This window comes from Acomys russatus, chromosome 4, assembly GCF_903995435.1.
Source record: "Acomys russatus chromosome 4, mAcoRus1.1, whole genome shotgun sequence".
NCBI lineage: Eukaryota > Metazoa > Chordata > Mammalia > Rodentia > Muridae > Acomys > Acomys russatus.
This window is the reverse complement of record NC_067140.1, coordinates 6,437,969-6,451,697: the sequence shown is the minus strand read 5'-3', so window position 1 is coordinate 6,451,697 and position 13,729 is coordinate 6,437,969. Positions and strand designations below refer to the sequence as shown.

Genomic DNA, 13,729 nt, shown 5'->3' with positions numbered 1-13,729 from the left:
CAGCATAGCAGTTGCAATAAGAAGTTTGGCGCTCCAAGTTCTCATTGGCCAGCCCACAAGTTCTCATTGGCCAGCCCACAAGTTCTCATTGGCCAGCCCACAAGTTCTCATTGGCCAGCCCACAAGTTCTCATTGGCCAGCCCACAAGTTCTCATTGGCCAGCCCACAAGTTCTCATTGGTCAGGTTTCAGTCGTGTACCCACCGTTGGGTCCTATCAAAACCCAGGACCCAAAAGGGAGGAGCCAAGAGTGATGCCCAAAGGAAAAACCGGAGTCCTCTGACCAAAAGAGGAAACCAAGACTTAAATATTACAAAGCACATATCTGGCTCCCTCCCTTTTTACAATGCAGGCTTCTGATCTGTGGAGCGCGTTCTGTTTTTCACTGGTTGAGTCATTGTGTCCCTGCATGCACACCTGCCTCTCCCATGGAGAGCCTCAGTCAGTTTAGCTGCTGCTAGACCCCACCATTCAGTGTTCCACCCTGACAGTCTAGGCACCACGTTTCGCTGTGGGTCTGGCGATGTCCCTCGGTTAGTTGGTAGAGCAGTTGCCTCGCATGCATGAAGCCCTGGGGTGGATTCCCAGCACCACGGAGACAAAGTGTGCCGCCTCATGCCGTAACCTTTTGGGAGGTAAAGGAAGGAGAGTTAGAGGATCAAGGTCAAAATCCTCAGCCACTTAGTGAGCTTGAAGCCAGCCTGGTTTACATGGAATGCTGTCTCAAACAAACAAACAAACAAGCAGGAAGCACCCCCCTACTTTAAATCTGCAGGCATGCGCATGTGCACAATACTATAGTGCTGCATTTGTGAGCATTCACAGGGGTAACAGGTGAAAGCTGTCTTGTGTATGTTCCCCATCCCAGTTCTCTCTCTCTCTCTCTCTCTCTCTCTCTCTCTCTCTCTCTCTCTCTCTCTCTCTCTCTCTCTCTTACACACACACACACACACACACACAGGTAACAGGTGAAAGCTGTCTTGTGTATGTTCCCCATCCCAGTTCTCTCTCTCTCTCTCTCTCTCTCTCACACACACACACACACAAACACACACACACACACACACACACACACACGGGGTAACAGGTGAAAGCTGTCTTGTGTATGTTCCCCATCCCAGTTCTCTCTCTCTCTCTCTCTCTCTCTCTCTCTCTCTCTCTCACACACACACACACACACACACACACACACACACACACACACACACACATAGTTAGAGCAGCATGCAGAGCTGCTTTGCCTTTTCCTTGCCAGTTCTCGGCTCTCCAGGTCTTGGACTCACCTGATGAGGGTGGGCAGCACTTTCCAAGAGTTACTGCCTTTGTCTTCTCAGAATGTGGTCTCAAACCACATTCTGCATTTTGCAGACGAGCAAAAATGAGTCAAAATGTTCTGTTTCTGACAAGACAGAAATATGGCAGAACCCTTCCCCTCTTGGCAGTCTTTGACTCTCTCTGTAGACCAGGCTGGCCTTGAACTCACAGAGCTCTGCCTGCCTCTGCCTTCCAAGAGCTGGGATTAAAAGTGTGTGCCACCACTGCCCTGCTGATTTTTTTTTTTTTTTTTTTTTTTTACGATTTATTCATTTTTGTCTTATATGAATGACTTTTGCTTGCTTGTATGTATGTGCGCCAGGTACGTGCCCAGTGCCCTAAGTCCAGAAAAGGGTATTAGATTTCCTGGAACTGGAGTTACAGCTTATAAACTGCCACGTGAGTGCTGGGAACTGAGCCCAGTCCTCTGGGAAAGCAGCAAATGCTTTTATCTGCTGAGCCATCTCTCCAGCCCCAACATCAGGAAGAGTCTTGATTTGAGCTGACTCTCCACAAGGGACTAGGTTTTCTCTAGGGTCATACTCATTAGCTGCAGAAATGTTGTGTTTCTGAGGGTCACATTTCTATGCATGGAAGTTCCAGGGGGTATTACCCACAGATCAAAGTGCATTCCCTGTGCCACATGGGAAGCTCATCAGAGCATCATTTTGTACCATCTGGCTACTTCTTGTCTGTAGACAACATCGCCGTCATCACCATCAGGATTATTTTGGGTTTTGAGACAGGGTCTCTCTGTGTAGCCTTGGCTGTCCTGGAACTTGCTTTGTAGACCAGGCTGGCCTTGAACTCATAGGCATCAGCTTCTTCTGCCTTCCGAGTGCTGGATCTGAAGGCATGTACTACTACTGCTCAGCTTTTAACATTTTTATTTTAATGATTTGGAAATCATTACACCAAATCCATGCCATGCTTAGTGGGGTGTCAGCACACAGCTAGGACCTACTGGCTTGTAGGTGCTCAGCCCTGCACTTGGTTTCCCAGCAGGGGTCTTACGTGGGATTTGCTGGCTTCCTAGCTCTAGCCTCCAGCAATCTTTTGACATCCATCTGTTTCCTTCGATTCAAACCCGGACACCCAAAGCTATGTCCTATTTTTCTTATTTTCTACCTCCTTTTTCCCTTCCCCTGGTCTTCCTTTTTTTGTTTGTTTGTTTTGAATCTCTGTGTATCTCCATAGGCCCAGACTAGCCTGGAGCGCCCCATTCGCCTGCTTCAGCTTCTCCAGAGCTAGGGTCGCAGGGGTCAGCCCCCACATCCATATACGCTGCGCTCTCAGTGAAATCAGCCTAGTCAAGCAGCCCAGAGAGCAGCAGATAAGAAAGGTGTCCTAGTCAGTCTTGTACTGCTGTGAGGGGACACCGTGACTGCGGCAACATTTCACTGGAGCTGGCTTACAGGTGGGAGGTTGAGTCCGTTAGCATCATGGCGGGAAGCATGGCAGCACGCAGGCAGACATGGCGCTACGGAAGGAGCAGAAGGTTCTCTATACAGATCCACAGGCAACAGGAAGAGAGAGAGACACTGGGCCTGGCTTGGGCTTCTGAAACCTCAAAGCCCCGCCCCCAGCCCCGCCCCCAGTGACACACTTCCTCCAACAAGGCCACACCTTCCAATAGTGCCAGTCCCTCTGAGCCTCTGGGGGCCATTTTCATTCAAACCATCACAAAGGGGCTCCTGGCCGGGAGGCTCAACCCGTGACCTCTGGTCTCTGAGCTTCATCTACACAAGGAGGATGGCTGCTTGACCTTCTCAACTCTCAGGGCAGCCACGGGAATAAAAGAGCAAGCCACAGGAATGACACAGTGCTCCCACCACCACTGGGCCTTGGCTTGCCGTCTTCATCTGTGATTTCTGTTCATTCATGTTGGGGTGACTTTGGTTGCTACCCCTGTTTTATTTGTCTTACATCAGGTTCCTAAGAAGCAAAGTTTAAGACACGGGTTCAAGTGCAAACAGGGGACCAGCCCATCATGGCGTTGCTTAGGACTTCCACCGTTCCTTTGGAGCATTCTTAGGCAAAGCCTGGGGTTGGGGCGGGGTAGGGAGTGGAACATGAGCCTTACTAACTCTGGGAAAGCCCCAGGGAAACGAGGGTGAGTCACCCTATGTGGGAGTCAGTTGTAAAGAGATAGAGGAATTCAAACGAGGTGATGGTGCAGTGCCTGTAAGTCCCAGCTGCAGTCCAGCTGCCCACATCTGGGCCCGCTCCTCCCTTCCTGCTACATGGAAATAGCCACAGTCACACCTTCTCTTGCATGTGCTGTGAGGACCAAACGAACTGATGTGCACATGCAGATGGACTCCCTGGAAGTGTGATGTTCCTGGGGACACCTCGGGGCTCAGAAGGAATGACCACCGGCCTGTTACAATAGCTGCTGTCAGTGGCAGCGTGGTCCCATGTGTGAAATAGCTACTGCTTGTCTGCCCCAGCTGTTTTATGAACTGTGCTATAGAGTAACGAAGCAGTAGCAACTGTTAATTCAATTAGCCATGTCAGGAAGCTGTTTGCCAGTAGCTATTTATATTTCTGTTTTCCAAATCCATCTTGTGGGGGCTCAGGGTTGCTACCCACTGAGAAGCTAGTGCTGGGCCTGTGGTGTGGGTCGTTTGGGCTATAGAACTGAAGCTGGGGAGTGGCCCTGCTCAGAGTTGTCCTGCCCACTAGTGTATGCTCTTTTCCTTTCTCCAGCTGCAGAAGGCTGCTGAGCCCTGGGTCCTGAAGCACTCGGACTGGGAAAAGCAGGACAACAGCTGGAAGGAGGTGAGGGCATCCCTGCGACCCATCCTCTACTGGCTCCTGACTAGACCAGAAAAGGCCTTGCTTGTGGGAAATGTGACAGAAGTCCCCGAAGCCATACCCTCCTTACACCGTGAGCTCCTTAGCCCCGGGGTCATGCCCTATGATTCGGACACAGGAAGCGTCCTCTGCTGGAGCTGCCTAACCATTGCTGGGAGACACCCCAGGCCAGTTCAGTTATACCCCAACAGAACACAGGCCTTCTAAATAGCTTTGTGGTCTTGGGTGAGTCACTCTCCATCTCTGGGCCCCAGTTGTCTCATTGCCCTGGCCTAGTCCTGAGTGGAGTCAGGAGGGCCACACTGGAAGAGTTCACACATAGTTTCAGGGGCATTGTCCATAGAGCTCAGAGCTGAGTAACAGCGGTTGTGTACCGGACCCTCACATTGCCATTCCCTCCTCATGATGGCATGAAGGAATGGCGTGCTACTCAGAAATTGGGGCTATCATAGGCAGATGCCTACTCTGGGGAGCTGAAACACAGGATTTGGGGGCCATTTACAGGGCTAGTGGTACAGTTCTGACAACTCATAGGCCCTAAGGGCTGTGTCTTTAGACCTGGGGAAATCCCACAATCACTGTCGTGGAATAAGCTCTATGTCTCAGATGGTCCCGCTTTCCCTGGTCCCTCTGCACTCTGAGCCTGGGTCGCAGCGCTACTGCAAGGGAGTGAAAGGTACTGGACCCGTGGGCTGTTAGATTGCTGCTGACTGCATCTTAAGCCCCAGAAGAGAGAACTCAGGTGCGGAGTGCTGGCCTTAGCTCCCACACTGCTCTGCCGTCACCTCCTTTCACACACTGGTCACCAGAGCTGACCCTTCTTGTCTCTTCCTTTGACAGACACGAAGTGAGAAGATCCAGGACAAGGAGGGTGTTTCCGAAGCTGAGCTTGGGGGAACCGGCTTAAAGAGGTGATGCCTGCTCACCCCCAAGGCCTGTCCTCACCCCACAGCCCTGGCTCCACCCCACAGCTCTGGCCCCTTACCACAGCCCCGGCCCCACCCCACAGCCCTGGCCCCACCCCACAGCCCTGGCCTTTGGCTTTGACTCTCTTCATTCCTCTGCCTCATGTGTCTACTCCTGCCTTCATGAGATTTGGGAGAACCACCTAAGGGCTTTTTTTTTTTTTTTAATCCCAGTCACTTGGAGACTGGAAAGCTTGGGGCCATGAGGATCGCAGTTTGCAGTTTAATGGTGGAAAACTGGGGCCTCAGCTGCACTTGCTGGCTAGAGAAGCCATTATGTTCCTATTGGGGCTCTCTTTTCCTTCCTGGACTTTGAGTCAGAGTAGACATCTATTCCTGGGGTTGTTAGGCAGTGTCCATTGTGCCCCCTGCTGTGGCCAAGGGGACACCCAAGGATAGTGTTCCCACGATTAAGAAGTGAGGGGCAGTACAGAACATTCTAGAGTGAGGGGGTCAGGCTTCAATTCTAGCTCTGCCATTTCTAGCACTGGGGCCTTGGGTACCTCTGTCTCTCTCTTGTGGGATAATTGGAGATGCTCCCAGAGTTGCCTAGTGACCAGGCATGTGCTATAGAGCACTCCAGTAGCAAACCCTTCCTGGACATGAGACCGGGAATGAAGGCAACAGATCAAAGGAATCTCAAACGATTGGTAGGAGTGAGGCCTGGGGTACTACCAGGTTAGTCAGTAGGCACCTGGAACTCAGGATTGCTGAGGAACCTGGGAGCCAGCAGAGTCTGAACCAATCAGAGCTATTCCAGCTAACCTGTAAGAAGGCCAGGTACTCACTCCAGATCCCATGCAGTGTGTGCTAAGGGCTATGTTTAGGGGGATTGAAATGGCTAGAAGTTAAGTGTGAGTCCTTCGTACCATTTGAGTATATAGGGAGGAGTGTAGAGAGGGTTTGGGGGGATACCAAAAGGTTATCTACAAGAGATAGGCAAACCAGGCGGTGGTGGTGCACGCCTTTCATCCCAACACTCAGGAAGGCAGAGGCAGGTGGATCTCTGTGAGTTCAAGGCCAGTCTGGTCTACTGAGCAAGTTCCGGGACATCCAAGGCAACACACAAAGAAACCCTGTCTCAAAAAAACCAGAGGGGATGGGGTAGAGCAAGACCAAGACAGCGTGGTCCCCACATGCATGTCCTGGTTAAGTAGACTAGCATGCTTGACATGCTATTTTCTTTTTTTTTTTTTTTTTTTTTCTTTTCTTTGCTTTGCTTTGCTTCCTCATCCAGGCTCTTTTCTTTTCTTTTTCTTTCTTTCTTTTCTTTTTTTTTTTTTTTTTTAAGATTTACTTTATTTATTGAGTATACAGTGTTTTGCTTGCTTGTGCGTCTGCACACCAGAACTCATTATAGATGGTCGTGAGCCACCATGTGGTTGCTGGGAATTGAACTCAGGACCTTTGGAAGAGCAGACAGTGCTCTGAACCTCTGAGCCATCTCTCCAGCCCTTGACATGTTATTTTCCATTAATTCCATTTCCTTCCTCTTCTCCTCCCAGGACCAAATCTGTTTCCTCCATGTCTGAGTTTGAAAGTTTGCTTGACTGCTCCCCCTACCTTGCTGGTGGCGATACCCGGAACAAAAAGCTGCCCAACAGCCCTGCTTTTGCCTTTGTGAGTACTGAGCCGGTGGAGCCTGAGAAAGATGCCAAGGACAAGCCAGGGCTTCCCACCCGGGACTGCAGCCGCATGGGTACCCTGGCCTGCCAGGAACCCGCAGGGAGGCAGATGCAGCGTAGCTACACTGCTCCAGACAAGACGGGCATACGAGTCTACTACAGTCCCCCAGTGGCTCGGCGCCTGGGTGTCCCCGTGGTGCATGACAAGGAGGGCAAGATCCTCATCGAACCCGGCTTCCTCTTCACCACAGCCAAGCCCAAGGAGTCAGCCGAAGCTGACGGGCTGGCTGAGAGCTCCTACAGCCGGTGGCTTTGCAACTTCTCCCGGCAGCACCTGGATGGAGGATCCGGGGGCAACACCTCGGGTTCTGGACCTGCTTTCCCAGCAGCCCTGCATGACTTTGAGATGTCGGGCAACATGAGCGATGACATGAAGGAGATCACCAACTGCGTGCGGCAGGCCATGCGCTCCGGCTCGCTGGAGAGGAAGGTTAAGAGTGCGTCCAGCCAGACGGTAGGTCTGGCCAGCGTGGGCACACAGACCATTCGGACCGTCAGTGTGGGCCTGCAGACCGACCCTCCCCGCAGCAGCCTCCATAGCAAGAGCTGGTCACCCCGCAGCTCCTCGCTCATGTCTGTGCGCAGCAAACAGATCTCCTCTTCCCTGGACAAAGTCCATTCTCGCATTGAGCGGCCGTGCTGCTCGCCTAAGTATGGTTCACCCAAGCTCCAGAGGCGATCAGTGTCCAAGCTAGACAGCACCAAGGACCGCAGCCTGTGGAACCTGCACCAAGGCAAACAGAACGGCTCGGCCTGGGCCCGCTCCACCACCACACGGGATAGCCCAGTCCTGAGGAACATCAATGACGGGCTGTCCAGCCTCTTCAGTGTGGTGGAGCACTCAGGGAGCACTGAGTCTGTCTGGAAACTGGGCATGTCCGAGGCCCGAGCCAAGCCTGAGCCTCCCAAGTATGGCATCGTGCAGGAGTTCTTCCGGAATGTGTGTGGCCGTGCGCCGAGCCCCACTACCGCAGCAGGGGAGGAGAGCTCCAAGAAACCAGAGCCCCTTTCTCCTGCCAGCTACCATCAGCCTGAGGGCGTAGCCAGGGCCCTGAATAAGAAGGCAGCCAAGGCAGGTGGTAGCGAGGAGGTCAGGCCCACCATGCTCTCCCAGGTGGGGAAGGATGGTATCCTTCGGGATGGAGATGGAGCCTTGGTCCTTTCCAGTGAGGTAAGGCTGGACTTTACCCTTCTCTCAGAATGGGGGATTAGCCTAGAAAGTTCAAACTCCTGTTTTGTTTTGCCTACCCCCCGCCCCTTGTGTAGCCCAGGCTGGCCTTGAACTTTCTATGTGGCTGAGATGACCTTCAATTCCTGATCCCTTTGCCTCTGTGCTGGGATTACAGGTCTGTTAATGACACCTAAATTTATATATGGTGCTAAGGATTGTATCCAGGGCTTTGTGCATGTGACGTAAGCACTGTGCCAACAGGGACATCCCAAGACTCTCTTCTGACTCTTAAACGCAGAGGAGATATTTGTGTGTCTTACAAAGTTCTTTTTGTTTGCTTGCTTGTTTTTGTTTTTCAAGAGAGAGTTTCTCTGTGTGGCCCTGGCTGGCCTGGAACTTGTAGACCAGGCTGGCCTTGACCTCAGAGAGATCCACCCGCCCCTGCCTCCTGAGTGCTGGGACTAAAGCTGTGGGCCACCACCGCTTGGCCTTAAAAAGTTCTTACATTGCCTGGGGATGGACATGAACATTCCTGACCTGAAATTACACAGATCTAGTGTGGGAAGACTGATGGGCGTGGCTTAACTGGGTGCTTCGCCCCAGTGCTGCAGAGATCTATAGTAACCCTCCAGAGAAGGGATGTGCCTATGGCTTGCTGGGCTTCTGAGAGTCTGAGAATTCTGTGTTCAGTGGAAATACTGTCTTGGTAAGCTTGAGATTGCTGTAGTAAGTGGATGAATGCCGGGGGGGTGGGGGCTTTAAAACACTAAAAACCAGGGCTCTACCCTCCCACCGACCACCACTTCCCCACCCCAGGAAGACATCAGTTCTAAGTCCTGTAAGAATGTTTGCTACGCACTTCACTCCTGATAGCAGTTCTGTTCTGTTAGGGATTACTTGAAGGTTAGTAAAGGGATGTGCCTAAGTCAGAGCTGGAGAAGGGGCAGGAGAGAGGTCTCTATGGGATGATAGTGTCTTACGGACCCAAGAGTGGACCTGGCAGATTCAGCAGCAGCCTGCCTCCTCTCACTCGAATTTCATTTTCTTTTCTTTTTTTGTTTTGTTTTCAAGACATGGTTTCTCTGTGTTATCTCTGGCTATCCTGGAACTCCTCTGTAGACCAGCCTGGCCTCGAATTTAGAGATCTGCTTGCCTCTCCTCCCAACTGCTGGGATTAAAAGCTGGCACATGCACACCACCACCACCGCCTCCCCCACTACCACCACCACCGGACTCTAAAAATGTATATTTTTTAAAAAAGTTTTTGTATCAAGACATTTGCTACAGCATTCTTTATCACAGGGATAACCGGAAACCACCTAAACATACAGTAACAGAGACGTGGACCTGTTGAGTCCATCACAGTCCCATCCCACAGCTCTGTGCTTCCTCCTACTGAGTCCACAGTGGGACCACTGCCATCTGCAGCCAGCTAGAACAGAGGGGTACACTTCTTCATCTAGGTTGAGCCAATCAGTTTCTTTCTCCTTAAAATACAAAACTGGGGCAGAGGGATTTGGACTGGAAGATGTAAAACCACAGTTCTGCAGTGTTCTAGTGGATCCTTGGGCAAATTTGAGGGGGGTGGAGAGAAACAGGTAGGGGGAGGCAGGCCCTGGGTTTAATCCTAGTGCATTCAAGGAGGAGAGAAGGAGGGAGGGAAAGGAGGAAGGGAAGGGAGGGAGGGAAGGGAGGGAGGGAAGGAGGAGGGCAGGTAGGTGGGGAGAGAGACTGTGACTGAATAGAAGAATAAGTGAGAGAATTTCTATTTTAAGGTTCTGGTATGGGGTCTGGCCAGTGGCTTAGTTCCAGTCTGAGTCCCAAGGCCTCAGAAAGAACTAGGAAACTTAATGACTTTAACCTGGTCTGAAGGTGGGCGGCCTCACTGCTAGGAAGTGCCCTGGGAAGTCTAAAAGGGAAAGAAAGGGACCAGTGAAAGGTGGTTGCCATCAAACACAATGACCTGGGTCCCATCCCTGGCACTCACAAGGTGGAGGGAGAAAACCGGCCTCCACTGCACGACGCACACACACATAGCTATCTCACAGTACAAAAGAAACAGACAGAGACCCCGGTGTTGCAGTCTGAAGGTTGCCAGCCATGAAGAGTTTGCTTACTCTGGGGGAGAGGCAGCCATTTTAAGCTGGCTGATTGGATGAGACCCACCCATGTTAAAGATGGTGATTTTCTTTACGTAGCCTGCCAATTTAAATTTCAGTCTTACAAAGATGCACCCTCACACGAATGCCTAGAATAATGCTGGGCTTGGTACCGAAGTGTCCTGTGTCTTAGCCACATTGATACAAAGTGAGCCATCACAAACCAGAGGCGGGGGCTCATGCCTTTAACCCCAGTATTTTGGAGGTAGAGGCACGAGGGTCTCTGTCTATCTCTGTCTATCAGTTTGAGACCAGCCCGGCCTACATGGTAAGTTTGGGACCAGCCAAGGCTATAATAGTGAGGCTTTGTCTCTAAAAACAAAACAATAAGAGACGCCCTCATGTCCATAAAGCCATCACAGTAAGAAAGAACAGTGTGAGGGTGGGGAGCTGAGTTCAGTTCCCAGCACCCATCTGATGGCTCACAACCACCTGTAACTCCAGTTCCAAGGGATGCTGGGCCCGCTGCTGGCCTCTGAGCACTGTGCACGTGGTGCATTTATATACAGGAGGCAAAGCATTCAGTCACATCTAACTAAATACATACTTCTTTAAAAAGAAAGGAAAGCAATGCCAATACAGGGCTGGAGTGGAGTTTGATGGTAAAGCTGCTTGCCCGGCACACAGGAAGCTGTGAGTTCAACTCCCAACACTTAAAAAGAGAAAGAAAAGAAAAAGGCAAGTGTTGCTGAGACACTTGGAGTAGGTACTGAGTCATACATACTGTTTACGTGCCATGTTTGACTTGACCCTCACAATACTGAGGAACACAGCATGTCTTTCATCATAGAGAAGAGAGAGGTAAAGGCTTGTAAATGTGACACTTGCCTAGTAGGTGGCAGAGCCAGGACCGGGTTCTATAGCAGTGCTTTTGACCATTTCTATGTTCCAATAATAATTAAAAGAATGGGGAGCTGGTAAGATGGCTCAGCGGTTAAGAACACTGGCTGCTCTTCCAGAGGTCTTGAGTTCAATTCCCAGCACCCACATGGTGGCTCATGACCATCTATAAAGGGACCTGATGCCCTCTTCTGGCCTGTTGATGCATATTTGGGCAGAGAAGTCCTACCTTTTAAAAACTACATAAATTAGCCGGGCGTGGTGGCGCACGCCTCTAATCCCAGCACTTGGGAGGCAGAGGCCGGTGGATCGCTGTGAGTTCGAGACCAGCTTGGTCTACAAAAGGAGTCCAGGACAGCCAAAGCTATCACAGAGAAACCCTGTCTCGAAAAACCAAAACCAAACCAAACCAAACCAAAACAAACAACAACAAAAACCCCATAAGTTAATTAATTAAAGGAATGAATGATCTGGGCATAGTAATACACGCCTTTAATCCCAGCAGTTGGGAAGGCAGAGGCAAGTGGATCTCTGAGTTTGAGGACAGCCTGGTCTATAGCCAGGGCTACACAGAAAAACCTTCTTCCAAAAACCAAATACATACATACATACATCACACATGCATATATACATGCATGCATACATACATACATCACACACACATATATACATACATACATCACACACACATACATACATACATACATCACACATATACATACATACATACATACACCACACATATACATACATACATACATACATCACACATATACATACAGACCTACATACACATCAAAGACACATACATACACACAAACACAGATGACATACATACATCCACACCACGCATACATACATACAGCACACATATACATACATACATACATATCACACACACATACATACATACATCATACACATACACATACATACACACACATACACATATATACATACATACATCACACACACATACATACATACATACATCACACATATACATACATACATACATATCACACACACATATACACATACATACATCATACACATACACATACATACACACACATACACATATATACATGCATACATCACACATACATACATACATACATACATCATACATGCATACATACACCACACACACACATACATACATACACCACACACACACATACATACATACATCACACATATACACACACACACACATACACATATATACATACATACATCACACATACATACATACATACATACACCATACATACATACATACATCACACACACATACATACATCACACACACATACATACATCACACACACATACATACACACACACACATACATACACACACCATACACACATCATACATACATCACACATATACATACATACATCATACACACGTACACACATATACACATACATACATCACACATACATACATACATACATCATACATGCATACACACATTAAAAGTGAATCAGGAAAAAAAAAAGTGAATCAGGAAATCCCCAGTACTTCCGGGATGTGATAGAGCATGGCTGTAATTTCAGTTCCTGAGCAGCTGAGACAGAAGCAACACAGGTTGCGGCCAGCCTGGGCTGCACAGTGAATTCAAGGCCAGCTGGAGCTACACAGCGTGACCCTGGAGCTGAGGATGTAGCTCAGCCATAGTGCACCTGTCTGGCTCGCTCAAGGCCCTAGGTTCTGGCACTGTGTGTGTGGCAGGGGGGAGCCTTAAAACAGAGACCCGGGATCTGGAGAGATGGCTCAGCAGTTAAGAGCACTGGCTCTTTTTCCAGAGGACCTTAGGTTTGATTCTCAACACTCACATGGTGACTCATAACTGTCTATAACTCTAGTTCCAGGGTGTCTGGCAGCTTCTTCTGGACTCTGTGGGCACTGCGTACTTGTGGTGCACAGACATAGAGGCAGGAAAAGTGCCCAAACACACTGAAACAACAACAAAAACCAACCAACAGGGACCTAGACATTCACAGCAGCAGAAAAGTGTTTGCATTTGACAACTACGAAATAAGCTCTGGGAATGAGGCCGTGCTGGTCACTGCATGTTGGGAATCTCAACTGTGGACAGTGGCTGCCTTCTCTGTGCCTTCCAGACTATTAAAATGCGGATCTGTTGCTGGCCTAGTAGGAGTAATGTGATAAAAATTGGTCTGGAACAGGGTTGCAGTCCCTGGGACATAAAATGAGACATGGCTGGGTCCTGAGTGCTGGGTGGCTGTAGCCAGGGCCTCGGGCTGCTCCTGACCTCCTCCCTGTCTCTTCCCAGGATGCCGTTTGTGACTGTAGTGCCCAGTCCTTGGCCTCCTGCTTCGTCCGGCCATCGCGCAACACCATCCGGCACTCTCCTTCCAAGTGCAGGCTGCACTCTTCGGAATCAGGCTGGGGCGGGGAGGAGAGGGCAGCCCCCCAGTGAATCACAGAGCAGCCGGACTCCAGCCTCAAGTAGCCCAGACCCTGGAGATGAGGCAAAGGGTCACAGCCTCAGCCTCACTCTGCCCAGGAAGAACAGCAGCTGTGCCACTGCCAGAGAAGAGCTTTCACATCACGGTAAAGCAGGGTGTCCCGCTGACTACTGGGAGGTGACCTCTGATTTCCAGGGAAAGGCAGTGAGCAGGAGAAAGACCAAACCTGGGTGACCAGGACTGGGCCTCACAAGCACCTGAAGAGCTCGGCAAGTCAGCTCTGGATGCTAGAGAGGGCCTGGCACCACCCACACCATTTCTTGGAAGGATCCAG

General features: G+C 50.2%; 1 protein-coding gene across 1 annotated transcript in view; it reads left to right on the top strand.

Moving 5' to 3' along the window:
* Soga1 (suppressor of glucose, autophagy associated 1) overlaps positions 1-13,729 on the top strand; it is a 67,907-nt gene extending 54,178 nt beyond the window's left edge. The window contains exons 12-15 of the mRNA XM_051143661.1: positions 4,023-4,094; positions 4,971-5,041; positions 6,601-7,951; positions 13,260-13,729. Coding sequence (XP_050999618.1) covers positions 4,023-4,094; positions 4,971-5,041; positions 6,601-7,951; positions 13,260-13,406 — 1,641 coding nt within the window. The 3' untranslated portion in view covers positions 13,407-13,729. The remainder of the gene's footprint in view (positions 1-4,022; positions 4,095-4,970; positions 5,042-6,600; positions 7,952-13,259) is intronic.